The sequence below is a fragment of the Poecilia mexicana genome, unplaced genomic scaffold (assembly GCF_051168715.1).
Source record: "Poecilia mexicana isolate PSO_F unplaced genomic scaffold, ASM5116871v1 scaffold_22, whole genome shotgun sequence".
NCBI lineage: Eukaryota > Metazoa > Chordata > Actinopteri > Cyprinodontiformes > Poeciliidae > Poecilia > Poecilia mexicana.
This window is the reverse complement of record NW_028263391.1, coordinates 20576132-20595401: the sequence shown is the minus strand read 5'-3', so window position 1 is coordinate 20595401 and position 19270 is coordinate 20576132. Positions and strand designations below refer to the sequence as shown.

Genomic DNA, 19270 nt, shown 5'->3' with positions numbered 1-19270 from the left:
AAAAGAAAATCAAAAACGAGGAGCAGCAAAAGCAAATGAGGTGGATTAGCAGAGCTTGCCAACTGATGATGGCATCCAGGACAATGTTGCTGTGAAATGTCTCAGCTGTTGGCATGTTTTGACTAGTCAGTCAGAGGCCTCGTCAGATTCATCGCAACACTGACTGCTACTGGAGATTCTTCCATCCACAAAGACTTTGAGGGAATTTGGATGACATGATTCAACATTTAATTTTCCATTGAGATAAAAGTATATTTGAATTTGAACAGTCTCAACTAAAGACACATTTATTTATTTTTTTTAAATGGGACATTTTATTTTAACATTTATATGTAAATACATGAGATTATAGCTTAAATTGCTCATTTCAGTTCGCATATGTTTTAAAAAGAAAACCCAGAAATTTGAAAAGAAAGCTGAGAAATTTTGAGATTAATCTCAGACATGTTAGAAAAAACAAGAAAAGTCCTGACATCAAAAAGTCAAATATTTACAACAAAAAAGACTCGAATCCTGAAATGAATCTCAGAAATGTAATAATTTTTTTTAAAAATGGAAATGTTTGAAATTGTAAAGTAGAACAATTGCTAGAAAAAACAAGTACATCAATTTTGAGATTAATTTCAGAAATGTTCAAAATTAAAAGAAAACTGGAAATGTGAAAAATAGAACAATTACGAGAAAAACCTTTGCAACCAAACATGGAATTTTCTGAGCTTGAAAAGTAAAACAAATGGCTGGAAAGTATCTCAGAAAATTTTAAATTAATCTCAGAAATGTTCTAGAAAAAAGTTGAAAATGTTCAACTTTTGAATCTCAGAAATTTGAGTTTTTATCTAGAAATTTCTTTAATTAATCTAAAGTCTCTGAAATTTTTAACGTAAGATTAGAAATTTCTAGGGTTTTTTTCTATAAAATTTCTGAGATTAATCTCAATGAGCTTTTTGGTGGTAATTTACCTTTTATCTACAGTGGCCCTTATTGTGGCGCTGCCCTCCGACCAGCTGTAGTTGCCCTGCCTGGCCTGTAGAGGGCGCTGTTTCCCTCACTGCAGAGTGTTTCTGTTTTCCCTGCGTGTTTTCAGTGGCAGCCCCACTCTCTCTCAGTGTCTCTGCTACTTCAGGAGCAACAAACTCTGATCTGGGATGTTGGGAACTCTCTGAATCCGCTGGTTGTGTTTTTCCCCTGCCGGTTCTGGTTCTGGTTCTGTTCCTTCCGCAGGATGGGTTTTATCATAACTTAGCTGTTCCAGACCTGTTGGAGGACTGCTTGCTCGTTTCAACACACCGGTTCGGACATGGAGGACCTGATCCGGCTCTCCGACCAGGACCTGCAGAGGTTCGGTAAGGAGGACCTGATCCGGACGCTGCGGGCTCTGCAGAACCGCAGCACGGAGGTGATGCTGGAGCACGGGAAGCTGATGAAGGACGTGAACCGCAGCCTGCAGGTCCACCTCCAGGAGGTCCGGAGCCTGAAGGAGGTGAACCAGAAGCTGCAGGAGGACAACCAGGAGCTGCGGGAGCTCTGCTGCTTCCTGGACGACGACCGGCAGAAGGACAGGAAGGTGTCCCGGGAGTGGCAGCGCTTCGGCCGCTACACGGCCGGCGTGCTGTGGCGGGAGCTGGGGCTGTACCAGCAGAAGCTGACCGAGCTGGAGGCCGGGCAGGAGGCGCTGCGGGCGGAGAACGCCGAGCTCAAGGAGATCGTCCTCATGCTGGACGAGGAGAGGAGCGGAGCCGGGTCCCGGAGCTCCATCGACAGCCAGTCCAGCCTGAGCGGACCTGTACCGCCCCGGGACGGAGGCGACGGGAGCAGCGGGGGGAGTCCGGACCACCAGACCGCCTACCTGAAGGGCTGCGGGGGGAAGGCGGGCCCGCTGAGGCGGTCCGTGGACGATCTGTCAGCTCATGGAGGCACCGGTGAGTTTCGATCAGGTGAAATCTATGATCAATTCAGTCACAAGCTGGTTCTTCATAGAGTGAAGCATATCCACAAAAGTTCAGTGGAAGGAAAAAGTGTGCAAACTAAGTAAAAGTACAGATAATACACAGAGTTGGTTTGTAGTAATTTCACTTGAGTAACGTTTTGGAAAAAAATTACTTTTATGAGTATTTTTACTGTACTTTTTACTTTAGAGTTATTTTATTACTAAGTATCTGTATTTGTACTCGAGTAAAATTTCTGGATACACGTCCCACGGTGATTAACTTCACCTAATGAAGACAAACATGTTTTATCAAAAAAAAATGTTTTTTTTTTTTTCTCAATTTAATTAAGTTTTATATCAGAAGAAACTGATTTGGAATTTTTTTTATTTTTTCTTATTTTTTGTAATTATGTTATTTATATTAATTATTTGCATTTTGTTTCGTTTCCACATGACTTTATATTTTGGTCCTTCTGATGTAATTTTAAGTTTTGATTTTTACCAAATACCTTTTTACTTTTACTTGAGTAAAATATGTTGAAGCAGTGCTACTCTTAAATGAGTACAATATTTGGGTACACTACCCACCTCTGATAATGTTACAAATATAAAAACATGTCCATGAAACAATTCAGGCTCAACATGGCTTTCATTTCTGATTAGAATAATTAGAACAGAATAGAAAATAGTAGAATAGAAACTATCTTTATTTTCCAGCAAAGTGGAAATTTAGCAGATTCAGGCAGAAAGGATGACACAAAAAGTTTGTGAAGTGTTAAAAATCAAATATAAATATAATTATAATAGTAAAAAATAATATACTGTATTCTTCTCAGATCATATTCACAGTATGTTGAGTGGAGGTGAAAGTAAACCAAGCAAAATAAGCTAAAAGTAAAGATAATACTCTATATGTAAACAAAACAGTCCTCCATTTTAAAAATGCTACTTTACTCAGATCATAAAACCACTCAGCCTGTTGGGTAAAAATCTCCATTTACTTCCTGTTAATTCAGTTTTCTTAAATATATGTTGCAGAAAAATTCACTGAAGTGTTTTTTCTTATTTCTATTCAACTTATTTTCCCTTTGCAGCTTTAAAACCCTGACCTTATCCTGGTTTATTGGCCCGTAACATTTGGGAGTCTCTCTAATCTGGAAAGGGAAAATTCAAAGTTCAGCTCAAGTTGAAGAGAATTTAAATGTTGGTTATAGATACCAGTTTATAACACACTACACGCTGGTTAAAAGTACATCAGTTATGTATTTCACTAAGAACAGTTATTTAAGTACTAATCACAAGTACAAATGTTCAATTATGTAAATAATGACTTTTTGTTTTTTCTTTTTTCATTATCTAGGGTCTTTTTTGTTATGAACCCAAAGCAAATATATTAATATGTTTCTATTTTTGGTTTATTTACGGTAAGCCATATTGTCACCAATAGGATTCCATACTCCTCGTATTGCGCATCCATTGTAAATAAATGAGAACAATGTCAAAAACTAGATTTATTTCAAATTCAAATATTTTAGGAACGTAACTTTTCAGTTGAGGCTCATTTTTGTATTAAAAGTAGGTTGTTTTTTATTGGTCTTTTGTCATATTGTTGTTTTCTCAGCAACTGAGTTTTGGGTTTTTAATATTTTTATTAGTTAAAGGTTTTAAAAGTCACATTTTGCATGTTTACAAACTTCCATTTGGGTTTAAACTGCTTCTAAAAAAACAGCCACAGTGTTTAAAAAAAAAGACACCAAGCTTTTTTTTTGTGTTAATGTTTTTTGGTGTCTAGAAATGAGCCGTTTCCAAAACCTCACGATTGTTAAGTCAGAAATGGCACTGTGTCGTTGCCTAGCAACCCCAGCTGAGCCAGGCCGTTACCTAGCAACCGCAGTGGAGCTCCAGGATGTTTGGTCAGCTGGTTTTATCACTGTAAAACCTCTGACTTTGTTCAAAAAATGTAATTAACATGTTTTGTAAAGCCAGTAGACATACCCCAACCGATTCAACGAAGCATAAAAGGTCACCTTAAAGAAAGATAATCGAAATGAACAAAAGGTAAACACTCAGTTACTGAAATAAATGAACTTTTCAGTGACGATCCTGAATAAAGACCAGGTATCAAGTGTCTGATTTTAGAGGAAGAGGTATATTTCTGGCCTCACACACAGATGGTTTCTGTCACCGATCTTCCTCTGTCTGGCCTGCTCGGCACAGATGGTCCCGTCGTGATTACCTCGACAGGTCTAATGAGGATTTAGCACCTTAGCTGTGACAGTACAAGACAGAGCACAGATGGAGGATCCGTTGGGATGCAAGTCAGGAATTTTCTTGCTAGCAGATCTCAGAGTTTGTTTACTGAAGAGCTTAGACTGGAAAACTGATCATGACCAGAAACTACGTCCTGTTTGGGTTCCGATTGACCACCAACAGCGCCTGATTTTACATCCAATCCTTTCAGAGATTTTATTTAGCTGATCACACTAACTATTTTCATCAAATTTCAATGAGTCAGTTTCTCTAGGACTGGTTTCCCCTGAATTATATTTAAATTTTACTTGACATGGCAAGAAAAGGAGTAGGTTACAAGATGAAAACATCGTTTGTTGGGCCAATTTTGACCAGCTTTCTTGTTGCAAACAAATGACTCACTAATGTTTGACAAAGAGAAACTAACTTGGTTTGCTTGGGGTTAATCATTCTTCATCATGTTTGGTAGAGGAAGAAAGAAAAAAAATTGAAACAATTTCTTAAAGTTTGGTCTCATTCACAATATCTATGTTGTTTTAAAACTCCTTGAAATCTTGTGTGAGTTTTGGTATAATTACTAATTTCAGGACTTAAAGTTTTAACCTTTGTCATGGTAGTGAGACATCACTGAAGATCTTAAACTCATCATCTCTGTTTAGAATTAACTTTAATGAAGATTAAAGTTGATGAAAGTGTGTTTTTGTAGCTATTTGTATATAATTAAATATTATAAATATTACTAACCCATCCCTTATTCTCACTACTGTGTTTTAGCTTTAGGCTAAATGGCCCTCCCTCAAGGCTAAAGCCCCTCCCTCAATGTTAAAGCCCCGCCCACTTGATATAAACCACATTAATCTGTTTCTGGTGTGTTTTAGCTTTAGCGTTAGCTCACTTGATACATGCTACATCTTATCTGCTTCTGGTGTGTTTTAGCTTTAGCGTTAGCTTGAAAGCCTCGCCCAAATCTCTGCCCACTTGATAGAAGCCACTCCCTCTTTCTTTGCTTTTCTTAGTTTTAGCTGTCTCACCAGATCAATCCCAAATCCCAATTTTTGAGTTATAATGATGCACATTCTGTCACTTTTTCTGATTTCTCAGTCAGAACATGGGTAAATAAATCTGACTTTGCCTCAGAGTTAATTTTTACTCTAATTCTGCAGAATTAAATGTGAAACGATATCCCGAAGTATGAATCTAGAAATAAATAGTCTGAGTTCAAGGTAAATAAATAAGAGCAGATTCAGAACATGTACAATTTTGCCAACTAAGAAGCTCTGTGTTTTATGTAAATATTCCCCAATACTGCCAATTTAGATAATCTCTGAAACACACAGAAAAAAAAAGTAATTTGTGTTGTAAAAACCTGTCAGGTCTTACAGGGATTTGTTGAGGAAAAGCTTCTTGGTGATAATTCCCCACATTCCTGAGCGCACAGATCCCCAGAAGCTTTGTGGGAAAAAACCCTGATGTTGAAGTGATAAAGAGGCATTGTTTTATCCAGCATGGCTGGAGAAAATCCACCTGCTGGGATGAGACGAGGTGGTTAAACGGGCCAAATGAGCAATTAACATCGATGAATATGAGCAGAACAGATAAATCATTGTGCGAGTTTGCATTGTGCACATGCAGCGTTTTGTGTAGGACTTTCAGGGTGTGTTTGTGCTGAGGTCGAGTTTTTCTCGGCTTTCTCTTCTTTGCCTCAGTTTCTTACAGCACCACCAGGAATGTGACGGATTTTATTTAAAGGCGATTAATCTTCAGTAGTTCCAACTGTCAAATATTTACAGGCTCTGCTGCTGGGGAATATTTCCATTTTATTCTGATAGCTCAGGAGGAGTGAAATAACATGTAAATGTGAAGTATCGTCTGAACTCTGAGTCCAGTTTAGTTTAGTTTAAATAATTTCAATACGATTCAGTTCAGCTTATTTCATTTAAGTTTAACCTAATTTAGTTGAGTTTATTACAATTCAGTTCATTTTAACTGAGTTTAATTCAGTTTGGTTGAATTTTATTTGGTCCAGTTGAATTTGTTACGGTTTGTTTTAGTGGTAATTCATCACAAATATCTCATAACCAGCTGATCTCTCAGTCAAGTTATCTAGAAAAACCCAATCATAAGACAAGTCCCTCACATGTGTGCTGGATGCTAAACTAGAAATGTTGATTAATAGTTTATTAGATTAAAATTTGTTTCAATCTATTGACTAATAAAGTTCGTTTAAACCTTCTTTTAGTGTTGTAGTTTGGCCTCCATCAGGCAGAGGGCGCTGTTGGTCGTCCTTAAGCGGAACCGTACCGTAACAGGAAAGTCAAACGATCCAAACATGCAGTTCTGTTTTGAAGTATAAACCATAGACATAATATAAGGATACACGCCTCATGGACCGCTCTCGCCTATTGTCGCTGACGAGATTTAGGGCGGCCATCTTGGAGCGGTCCACCACTCCACTCAACGTTATGTGTTTAGCAGGCACAGTGATGTATCAGCGCATTTAATCGATCATAACACGCTTTTTTGTTACTGGAAACCATATTCAAACATCTATCAAAGCTACATTTATAAACAATTGTATTTTTAAGTATGTTTTTAATACATAGTTCATCATAAATATGCCTAGTGGCTACAACAATAGAATAGGAATGGAATATTCTGATATCGATGTATGAAGAGCATATTACAAAGCACACAGCCGTTCATAATTTATTTAATAAATTATTTAGTAATATCAATGCACATTTATATAACTATACAAACACAAATAAATAATGATTAATATTGAATAATATATATTGGATACATGTTTATAAAGTAATATCGCACAGGAGCGCTCATTCAGGTGAGATTCAGCTGCATTGGTGAGAAGCGCGAATTCAACCAAAACTTACTGATTTGCTACAAAAGTGAGGATTTAATGATGACAGAAGAACGAAGTAACTAACGCAGAAAATTAGTAACATGATACCAATAAGTGATCAACTGATTCTAATATGCACGGATGAGTCTGTGTTTAATAATGTGAGAAATTATTTACAGAATAATAAACACTGATATTTACAGAAATATTAGGAATTGTTAGTAAACAATTTTTTTTCTCCTAAAATCTTATTTGGATGAGAAGAATTTTCGGAAATGAGCTGATAATGTCACAAACATGTCATCAATTCGTTCAGAAATTAGAGTAAAACATGATAGAGAAAAATGGATGTAATTTTTGGATTCAGCAGTGCAATTTAGTTCTAATTCAGTTGAAAAAACATAGATATTTTTATAAACCACTATAACTTTCATCCTTATTTTAAACTAATACAACCCAGATAAAGTCATTGGTTCTCTTTCCTTCCTTTAAGACAAAATTTAGAGATGAAGCTGAGAATATAAATTCTTAAAATCACTGCAGACTTATTAATCCTTTATCAGTCGTCCTGCTGTAGAAGCAGCTTCACCCTGATCGGTGCTCTGAACCAGTGCTTCTTTCTTTCCCAGTGATGTGGTGGTATTTTTCCCAGTTGGCCTCATTCCCGACACATTTGTGCTCCCTGTGCCATCTGTCTCACTGCATTATGTGGCAGACAATGGAGGGGGGGTGTCGCTCTTCAAAGACGGGCTGTGCAGAGCTTCCCATAACCTCCCCCCCTTCCCAATCCGCTCTGTCCCATCCTCTGTGGGATGGCCGGGGTCAGAGGTTGAGCCTCAGATTTTATGGGGGCCCCACCTCAGCTGACGTCTGTTTTATCAGTTCAGATGCAGAGCGGTGAACTAACAGGCCCAGAACCGCACATAAACGGTGGTTAAACTGGGTTTTATGGGGGGGTTGTCTGGTGAGGTCAGGGTGAAGGAGTGCAGCTTGAGAACGGTTAGAGAAATATCTCAAAATGGAAATCCTACAAACTCAGTGGAGTTCCTATAAAGAGTTCCAGTAAAACAACCTTTTAATTTGTTGTAAGAGAAAACAGAGTCGTTTGCAAACACAAACATCCGAGGGAATACCAAGTCACGTCAAGTTTATTTGTATAGACACGTCGCATGTTATTGTTTACATCCGGAAATTTCACACATTCTCACAACGCTGGAGGGCAGAAAGACTCTTCTTCTACCTGCCATCTGTAGATGTGCTGCCAAAGTAGAATAATTCTGTCAGCAAAATGAAACCTGAATATGTAGGTATTAATAATTTAATGCAGCAAAGGGAAAATAACATAGAAAAACCATTGAAGAACAACTCAAAACCACTCGAATACTTACTATATATACAGACCCGTTACCATAGCAACTGGCTGACAACAGCTCCACTACTGTATCAGGATTCAATGCAAAAAAAAAAACATGCAAACATTTCTCACACAAAAAACAGAACATTCAGTCCATTACAGTTTTATGTTTTCAGGTTGATGTTTAGTTTGTGATGATTAGTAAGTGATCGTCTGAACACAGCGGTGATTTATTTTATTAGCTAATTTAATTTATGTTATGGTTGTCATAGTCAGGCTAGCGTAACTGACCTACTTCCCTCTCCCTTGCTATTTTTTTCTTTGACCTTGTTAGTTAACTGTTGTGTTAACAATTATTAGCAAAGCACTATGTCCCATTTTCTTTTATACATCATGCGTACATTTAAAATTTAGCGTGTTATATAGACAGCTTGACAGCTAAAGCCAATGCTAGTCGTCGTTAGCGAACAGGTTTTTTCCCTCCATTAGGGAGATGGAGGGCAGGATCTTGAGTGCGTGATGTCACGTTGCAGCAAGGCAGTTCTAAGTGTTTCACACCATAAACTCATAAAAAGGTGTTAGCCAATTATGAAACAAGGAAGAAATATTACATTTTTTAAAAATATACATCTGATATGTTGGGTGATGATCGTCTGTCCCCCATTTTTGTCATCTCTTTTGAGCCAGGCATGACAAATGGGGGCTCGTCTGGGATTTGAACCCATGACCTCTTGCGGGTCTTTGCAGTTCACTCTGCAGAAGCACAAAACCTTACCAAATATTTCTAGTGCAGATGTCTTGGTGCACTTGCAATAAGACAAAAAAATAACTTGCAAGTAACTTTGTAGCAATATAAAGGAACTTGTTTTAAGTCAATAATTTACAAATATTAAAAAAAGAACCAGTTCCACTTGCAGATTTTTTTTTACTTATAACATTTATTATAAAATAAGTGGTAAACAGTGAAGTAGAATCTGCAGGTTGATCAGCTCCAATATGAAACTTTTCTGATGCTTCTGTGTGTTTCACATAGAAATATCTATTGTTTCGCAGTGATCATGAGTTTAGGAAAAACAAGTTTGACTATTTTTGCCAACCCAATTGCTTACATTTAAGAGAGGAAACTGTTCCAAAGGAACATTATTCACTTTAAGAAATTCTCTAACAAGCACTGACAGATTTCTAAATAAACCGTTTCAACTTTTAATTGATCTCCAATTGGTTTTGACAACCTCAAGAACTAAATCAGTTGAATTTCATCTCATGAAGTTCTTCTGCAGCAACCTTTACATATGCAAATTGTAAACATTCCAAGTGGCCCGTATCGGTACCTCGATAGATGCAGCGTTCGAAGTAAGCTGGTGCCAGTTTAACCAGTTCAAACATGTTTGCAGGCTGTGGCACTACTCCACTTTTTCAGCTTTTAAACTCCAGCTAATCCTTCCTTTAAACCAATAATCTTTGTCCACTGAATATCGCTCTTATTGTCAAGCACTGTTGACTTTTATGTTTTTTTAATCGCGTGGTTTTCTTTAGAGAGAGACCTCATGACTTGTCTGAAACTCAGACTCACAGGGACTTCATTCTTTTGCTTCATGGTTCTTTTTATTTGCTAAAAGTTGGTCGTAAAACAATGCACACAGTTCATGAGGCAAGATGATGCACAAATAAACGGTTCCCAAGAGTTTTTAAAGAAAACTTGAAATTCCCAGTTTGTGTTTATGAAGTTGAGTAAAGACTGAACAATAACAAATCAATAGTTCAGTCCAGGTTTGACTTTAACCACTCTTCAAGCACTTTTTTTTTTGTCAAAACGTAAGCATTCTAATATCTGTAAGTATATTTTTAATCACAAATGCTTAGATTAAATCTCTGTTCAGAGAAGAATAATGTTGTCCAGCTTTGATAAGTGTAAGTATTTTAGATTTTGTTCTAGAAGTGTTTAAGTAGTATGTATGTTATTTAAAAACTGGCCCCTTATGTCAGCTACAAATCAGATGCCAACTTCACAATTATGTCCACAGACTAAAACAAAACAATGAAATTATGATTTTATTTTGTTTTCACCAACATAATGCAGCTTTCATGTAACATAAATTGCATTTTAAGACTATAATTTAGTAAATATTTTAGTTTAGGTCTGACAAATATAAATATGTTAGATTTTGAGCTAAAATGGGGGAATCCAACTACTGATCTGCTGAGCCAACACAATTTAAAAGGTTAAAGGTTACAGTTTAATGCTACTTTAACCAGAGGAAGACACATTGACTGAACTGGACAGATGCTTTAGTCCAGTGGTTCCCAAACTTTTTCTCCTGCCCCCCAGTGGTTTCCAAACTATTTCTGCTTCCCCCCCGCCACGGCTTACAAAGCTGTCTGGTTGACCGATGTGTGTGAGCGAAGGGGGTGGATTCTTAGAGACTCCCTGTTATACTCAGCCCCGGCTCCAGACGAACAAGGGGGGAATCCACTTTTTTGGGGGGTAAAATGAATCGTAGTTGAACATAGACAACAACACCAGTAGCCTACAAGCTACTTGTTAACAAGCTTAAGGTGCTGTATTGATATTAGCTAGTCATCTTGTAGCTAACTTTACCTGCATCCAGCAGCTTTACTCAACTCAGTCGGTTAGTTTGGGGGAAAAACTGTGAAAAGTTATTTGCGTTTTGCTGGTTTGCTGCCATAACACACCTGCGTAGCTCTGCACAGAAGCAGCAGGTCTCCTCTGCGCACAGGTGTAAACCCAGCGCGAGCGTCGGAGCGCTCATGTTGCGTTTAAAAGCGGCTCGGAAAAACAGGTTACCACATGTTAACGGATTAAACAGTTTTAACTGCTGATAAAAGTGACAGAGGACACAGATATGGGAAGTGTGGAAGACCCGACTGTATCAAATTGACATAGGAGTAACAGAGAGTTGGCCATGCTAATGTAAAAACCCAGCGCATACAGCGTTCATGGTTTTTTTTTGTTTTTTTTTTTCATCCAGACTGCTTCCCGCGCACACGCCCCACAGTTTGGGAACCTGTGCTTTAGACCAATTTATTCTACATTGGAGCACACAAACATGTTGCACTGAAATTCTGCAAAAAACAAACAAAATTGGTGCACGTCTAATTAAAACTGCAGAAACAATCCTTATTCTAATGTTTGCTTTAAGATGGTGAACAACCGAAAGTACTAGGTTTTGGTCATCTGCACAAAATCAACTGCTTTGTAACCAACAAGAGTAAAATACAGGATATGTGTGCATTTAAAAGTACTTACGGTCTGAAAACTAGTGGCTCTAATAAAGTACCCTGTGGATTTCCGTGACAAAGTTTTTGTGCTTTAAATATGTAGCTCTGACCTCAATTAGTCTCCAACTTAAAATGTTTTTCAAACCGATTAGAAACATTAAAATCTTTCCTTCCTGAGGAAGAGAATCTACAATAAGTTGGATACTTTATCCAAGACTTGATGTGTAAAACCTGTAAAAACTCATCCGATTTAATTAAATCTGAGAAAAAATGGTCTCTCATTGGTACTTCAATGTCCACCATGTTACAGTGTCTTCATGTGGAGACTCATTGGCACTACGACAGGAAGGTTAACTGGATCTGTGCTGACCGTCTGTAATTAAAGGATGCCCTCTGTTTTATTTTGTCAGCACAGTCTGCTCTTGTGTTTGTGTGTGAGTTCAGCAGTTTATCTGCAGCGGTGACTTTCACTTCTTCTGCCAGGACGTTACTTTTCTGGACACAAATCAACAACCTGAAGACAATACGGGTTAAACAGTCTGCTCGTTGGACCTGAAGCGGTTCTGCTTGTAGGAGTTAATTGAAACCTTACCAGAGGAACGTTGTGAGTGTTTTGTTGCAGCGAGCGCTGCGCTTCATTTCTCTCCTGTCACACCAGATGAAAATAGATTTATGAAAGTCTGTTTACACGGCAAGAATGTCAAACTGTGGCATCAAGTTTCGCAGAGAGGGTGTGGAGCCATGTTGTGTTTTCCCCCAATAAATCTGACACGTTTTTATTCAGAACAGCTTAAAGTTATTTCTGAATAAAGTTGGTCAGAACAGGCTGTGGTTAAAACTAAGGTTGACATTTTCAATTCCTTGTAAAGTTGCATTAAAATAATGGAGAGATGGGAAAAAGAAAACATTTTGTCTTGTTACAACTGCAACTCATGCAACATTTAATACAAATGAGTTAAATACACACTTTTCAGGTAAAAAGTTGTTTGTTTTTTAATTCTCTTTTCACAATTATGCCCTACTTTGTGTTGATATATCACCTAAAATATGGTTGTAGCTTGACAAAGTGTGAATCTGGGTATAAATAATTTGGATGATTGAATAAAAGCCCCTTGCTCCCAGTCAGGAAACACTCAGGAAACTCAGAGGAGACCATTAGATCCTTAATGGTCCCTGAAGATCCTGGAAATGTTGTCATTTTTAATCTCTTGACTCAGTATAATGGGGTCTTTAGGAGTAAATGTAAACATGTCTTTAAATCAAAATCCTGTAAATAATGTCAATGTTCTCTAAGGTTTTAAAACAAGTATTACACAATAGGTTTCTTGTCTAAATATACATTTTTATCAAAACTAACTGTGTTTGAAAATATCCTACAATGTACTGTGTAATAATTTAAAGTTCTTTGTGTCAGTATTTTCAGTCAAATTAGGTGAGTTTTTAATTTCTTGACTTAATCTCTCAGGTCAAACCTGCAGAAACTCATCCTGGAATATCTGAAGTTGTAATTATGTTTGACAGGAAAGTATCTGTGTGAGGTATATAAGCTAACAACATGCCAGTCACCTGCAGAGAGCTGCGCCCTGCAGCAACAGCATCACACATGGTGGCAAATCAAAAACATCGGCTTGGATTCTACTGTTCACTGCAGGACGAAACAAAAATAAAAACCTGTTCAAATTTATCACAGCCACTGCTTTTACTGCAGGTGAAAGCTCATGACAGAACAGGTTTCATTCGCTCGTTCGCTGCCAAACTGTCAGTCGACCTTTTGTGCCAGAAATTCCTCCCCGTTAACGGAAACGTGCTTTGAAATCAGCACGTGCGTTCGAACGCCGGGGTTGGGTCTCGCTAGATACTGGGATTTCACGACCGGATTAGTCGGCTTAACTGGAATCTCTTTTGAAAAAAAGTCAATAATGTGGTTCTCGGCTGTAGGTGCTGATTAATTTACATGGATTAGTACATCTAGAAAGCATGTATTATGAGAAGAAGCTCAAAAAGATCTTATTTTTGAGCTTAAAAATCAGATTTGTTGGGGTTTTTTTGCTGACATTTTTAAACTGAGATTATTTATTGCTTGTACAGAAACAGTTTTCTCAAGAACAAGGACAATTTATTAAAATTAGAATGTCGTTTCTTTAGGAATTTACACCAAACTGTCAGTGAAACTTTAATTAATATAGTATTTCTGTTTTTTTGTATATATATCAGAGTGCTACATCAGAGAGCTAGAAAACAAGGTGAGGATCCTGGAAGATGAAAAGAAACTGCTTACAATGCAGGTAACTTACACTTTTATTCCTGTCTTCACTTTATTTGACATTTGTTTGCTGCAGGCCCCTTACACCGGTTTTTAATTACAGTGTTTTGTGTCAGTGACTCTGAGATACAACATGTCAGGACTTGTGTTGTCTTTGCAGACGTTACTCATAATGTCAAATTTATCAACATCAGTTACTTTTTAAACAATGCAGCACTTTTTATTGATGTACAATAACGCTGGTTTGGTTTTTAAGAGGCCACTTTACATTCTTTACAGTGTATTTGAGTTTTATTACAAGAATTTCAACACATGGAGAAATTACTTCTATCTCTACTGCAAAAACAAAAAATCTTACCAAATAGTTTTAGTACCAATATCTCTAAAAATGAGACAAAACTAACTTGCAAGTAACTTTTCACCAAGCTATTGTTTTAAGTTAATAATTCCTTTCCATTGATGAAATAGTAGTTCCACTATAACATGACATGATAAGATATGATCGACCAATGGTACTAGTACTTTTTCATCAATATAAAGAAATTGTTAGCTCAAACAAGCCCCTATTTCTTGCTGAAAAGTTACTCATAAGTTAGTTTTGTCTTTTTTCAAGTGTTCAAGATATTTGCCTACTAAATACTTAGTAAGATTTTGTGTTTTTGTAGTGCAATTCAATAATCCAACAGAAATAGATTCAATGTCGTTTTAATTTTGTCATGAACATAAAGTGTTGTTTTACTTGGTATTCTTCTCCTTTATGTTTAATACAAACATGATTGTGTTTAAAACATTTATTTTTTGGTGCTGCTGTTCTCAGTTTTGGTCTGGGACTGAGCAACACCTCAGGCTTTGGTCTGATTTGTATTGGAGAACGCCATGACCTATTGATGAGCCCAATCAGAGCAGCTGACTCTTGCCAGTAAAAGCAAACGCTGCAGCTCTCCTGTTACAAACGGCTTCACCAGCCTCCTTTTCTTTATATAGTTTGATTTATTTTACCTGTAAATCCTGAAACATGTGAATAAAACCCATGAAATAAAACATAGGCTTTGGATAAAGCTGTAGTGTTTTTTACACGTTTGTTAAATTGTTACTATGTTGTGACAGAATTCACCCTTTGCAATTATGTCACTTAATTAACCGACATGATGGACAATAGTATTGAATGGAGTGACTGCGATTGTTTACTGAAGTTTTTTGGCTTTACACCTAGTTTGTCCTCATAGACGGTGGTATTTATAAAAGTTGGAAATAGTTAGTTTAGAAACCGATCCATACATTCTCCCTCCTGACCTGTTTGTCGGTCTGATCAGATCTGCCTGAATTTACGCCACATGATTCATGCGACCATGTTATAAACGGCATTTCTACAGAAGAGTATTTGTGAACCTGCACTGAAAGCCTGTCCCAAATTTATTTGGTAGATTTGAGTTTAACAACTAGATTTGCCATAAACAATTTAAACAATTCAGATTTGGAAATTCTGCAGTCAGAATTTTGAGAAAAAAGTAAAGTTGGAATTCTGAGAAAAAGGTCGGAATTCTGCAAAAAAAGTTGGAATTCTTTGAAAAAGTCAGAATTCTAGGAAAAAAGTCAGAATTCTTAGGGAAAACCTCAGAATTCTGAAAAAAAATTTTGTAATTTGGAGGAAAGAAATCAGAATGTCTTCATGCTAAGAAAAAAAGTCATAATTCTGAGAAAAAGTCAGAATTTTGACGGTTTTTAATCTTCGTTCTCATCAGAACCATCCTCGGACTCCCAGTGGTGAACTGTCCCCCACGGGGTTCTACCTGCCTCTGGCACAGAAACCCGAAGCTGTAGTCCATGCCATGAAGGTAAACTCTGAACACTGTGTGGTAAGAAATGTTTTATTATTCTGTAATTGACTCTAAGTGTGTGTAGGTGCTGGAGGTCCATGAGAAGCTGGACAGCCAGAACTCGAGGGAATACGATGAAGACCTCAACGATAAGGAGAAAGCCATCGTCAGAGAGATGTGCAACGTAAGTTTCATTCTGGTTTCAGTGTTTCTCCTAAATACTTCCAGAGTTGGGTTGTAACTGAGTGACATTTACTTTGGCAACTTTTTAAAAAATGTATTTTTAGGAGTATTTTTACTACTATCGGGAGTAATTTTATTATGAAGTATCATTATGAAGTATTTTTTTGCATAATTTTGTAATTACATGGTACTTATATTATTTTCATTTTAATCCTTAAAATACCAAAATTTCAACATAACTTTACATTTTGGTCCATCTGATAATATAATTTTTATGTATTAAATGGTTGCTGTTTTGATCAGTTAATACTTTAGTGTGTATATATATATATATATATATATATATATATATATATATATATATGTGTGTGTGTGTGTGTGTTACTTTTAATAGAGGAATATCTTATCACATTTTAAGGGCCTTCCTCAGTGTGATTGGTTAATATTTGCCTCCTGTTGAGCGCTGACAGCTGTTTTTCTTGCCTTGCAGGTGGTTTGGAGAAAGCTGGGCGACGCCGCTGGTTCAAAGCTTTCTGTTCGACAGCAGCTGTCAGGAAACCAGCTCCAAGGTCCGGTCCAGTAGGAGAACCCACCATCAAACCCACAGCATGGTCCTCAAACGGAAGCAGTAGAGGAAAATGGACACACCTTTTACTACACAAATGCACAAAGTTTCAACAGTCCTGGACAGGATGGTGAAACGGCTCACTGATGCCACCATGTGGATTTACGGTGTAAATACAGTTTTAAATCAGCAAATTTTCAGTTTATTGTAGCAGATCCATCCACAGTCTTCCACTTTCCTAAGATCTTAGAGGTAACCGGTCCAAAGCGTCCTTCTCCCCACCTACTCAAGATCACTTGGGGATCTCTTCACTGACTTCTGGGCGCGAGTTCGGGGCTCCCTTCATCTCTAACGACGACATCCTGCTCTACAACTCTGAATCTCCCCCATAAACTCAGAGGGAAACTCCAAGGGAGCCGATTTCAGTCTAGCTCGGTAAAAACCAGACCCTTTCTCTACGCTTTGGTTCCTGCGAAGGGCCTGAGCCTTTAGCATTCGTTTAGAAACGAATGCTAATTGCTAACGGTCGGCTGTGACGTATGTAATGCGCCAGTATCGCCCCTATGAAGCTAATCGGGTGTTGCCTGCGTTGTAAACAGCAGTCCTCCACTGCGAAGAGAGAAGTATCGAGCTGAACGAGATGGCTGAATGTTAATTTAATATTTAGAAGCGTGGCCAACACGGACTGAACGGCTCCGTTCACTTCCTCCGCTAAAACCACACACAGACTACAACTTTAAAACAGCGCAGAAAATCGACGTCAACTTCTTCTGTTCGCTGATTGGCCGGTTGGAACGCTAAATTCTAAATCCAAAGCTTCATATTTCCGCTTCACCATGACAGACTGGAGGATTGTATTCATAAAAAGAGACAAAGCTGTGATTTATCTGCCTGTTTTCTGCGCCATCCTGCAATCACGCAGAACCAAAGCATTTCCTGGGTTTCCACAGTTCAGAGTGGACCGCCATCTTGTTTGACAGCTTCTATTTGCTTGGACTTTGACAACAAAATATTAGGGCCAGACTAAGATTTTTTTTATTCTTAATTACGAGAATAAAGTTATAATTTTAGGGGAATTAAGTAATAATTTTTTAAAATACATTATCCAAACCTTTTTCTAATAAAACAGGGTTTTTTTTGTTTTAAAAGTTTCTCTGCTAATATTGTGACTGTATATTCTCGTAATTAACCAAAATTTATCATAGCCTGGCCTTAATACTCACAGAAGGAACAAAAAACGAACTTTTATATATATATATATATATATATATATATATATATATATATATATATATATATATATATATATATATATATATACACACACACACGCACACACACACACACACACACACACACACACACACCTTTTCATGCAGTTGCTTGCAGAGGAGTATGGACAGACAGTGTTGAGATAAAAAGGCGATATTAGGTTGAATAATTACTTACTTCAGTAATAAGTAATACCCATAAGGAGATTTTCATATTTACGTCTAAACAGAATCACATCTTTGGCAAACATTATGAACTGTACCAGCCATGCTGCAGCTTTTCCTTCCATCTTGGCACAATGTTTGACATCTTCCTGTTGTTGGCTGCTGCATGTTGTGTTTTTTTTAACAGAGCTGGCTAATGCTTATCCTCTAAATAGCAAGCACCTTTAATTCATCTACATCTGAGGAATATGAAAGCATGTTTTTGCTTCAAAGTGATTTTTTAAAAGAATCTCTTCTTAGAAATTTCAGTTACATGCAGCTGAGATAAAGTTGCTGTCTGTTGCTTGTTTGTGCAGAACTGAAATTAAAAGATGATGTTAAAACTCAACAAAATCTGTGCAAACACTTCCTAATAATCCAATTCTTTACACTGATTTGTTCCTCAAACCACCTGAACCAAACTCCTGAGCAACCTCAGATATAGATGCTTTACTTTGAGCCTGATCTGACTGAGCCAACGCCTCATTTAAAGGAGAAAACATAGGATCAGTTTTCCACAAAGTTTGTTGTTAATTTGATCCCGCTGGTGATTAAGTGTATGTACTATGTGCTGCCTTTCTGTCAGGAGTAGATACGCTGCCTTAATGTAGATTTTACAGCATATATTTCTGTTAAATAAATGGAGTTTAGCTGGATTTTAAATCTGCCTGCAGTAATTCAGAGAGTTTTCTGTTTAAAAATAAACACAGTGCTGTAAATTAGGTTTAGTGGTCTGAAATAATCACTTTTATTTATAAGTTAAACCCCCCCCCCCCAAAAAAAAAAAAACAGGCGAGCACATTTTATTGTACGGGTTGGTGGAAAAGAAAAACATTAGAAACAGCTGGTTTCTGAATGTGTGTATGTAGCTGCAGATGTATTTTTAGCAAAACTGTAACTCATGAGAATAGTTTAAGAAATACTTTTAAATGAAATTAAAGTTTTTTTTGTAAATGTGTGCTGCTTCATTGCTTGTTTAAATGACCATGTGTGCAGAAATGTTTTACTCAGCTTCTTATTTATTCAATTTATATCAATGTTTCCTTACACAGGACACTAATTTTTCTTTTGCTGGTAAGAATCTAAAACTAAAAATATCTAAATAATTTTAGGGCTACAAAAAAATAAAAATAAGCAGGTAACATAAATTGATGGTCACAGGAATAGAAAATTCTAAATTATGTCAAAATTAAATAAGTGGTAGTATTGACATTAAATTAAACTAAAGCAGCAGTTAATGCATGGATTACAAATAAATGTTCTCTTTGTTGGTATTGTAGTTTAATCAACAATGTCTTTTTTGTAACTTTTCTTAATTTTGGAAGTTGTAGTCTTC

General features: G+C 37.1%; 1 protein-coding gene across 1 annotated transcript; it reads left to right on the top strand.

The window, feature by feature from the left end:
• The first annotated feature begins 31 nt into the window (after window positions 1-31).
• LOC106921653 (coiled-coil domain-containing protein 85C-like) lies at window positions 32-17712 on the top strand. Its single transcript, XM_014993468.2, has 5 exons — window positions 32-1919; window positions 13846-13916; window positions 15637-15729; window positions 15797-15895; window positions 16385-17712. Exons 1-5 carry the CDS (start codon window positions 1298-1300, stop codon window positions 16475-16477), a joined length of 978 nt encoding a protein of 325 aa, XP_014848954.1. The 5' UTR covers window positions 32-1297; the 3' UTR covers window positions 16478-17712.
• Window positions 17713-19270: the final 1558 nt, after the last annotated feature.

Bases quoted from the DNA above. Each gene is read 5' to 3' on its own strand.
- LOC106921653 (XM_014993468.2), top strand. From the start codon at position 1,298: ATGGAGGACCTGATCCGGCTCTCCGACCAGGACCTGCAGAGGTTCGGT. The intron at 13,917-15,636 runs GTAACTTACACT...CGTTCTCATCAG, and splicing joins AGAAACTGCTTACAATGCAG to AACCATCCTCGGACTCCCAG. The intron at 15,896-16,384 runs GTAAGTTTCATT...CTTGCCTTGCAG, and splicing joins TCGTCAGAGAGATGTGCAAC to GTGGTTTGGAGAAAGCTGGG.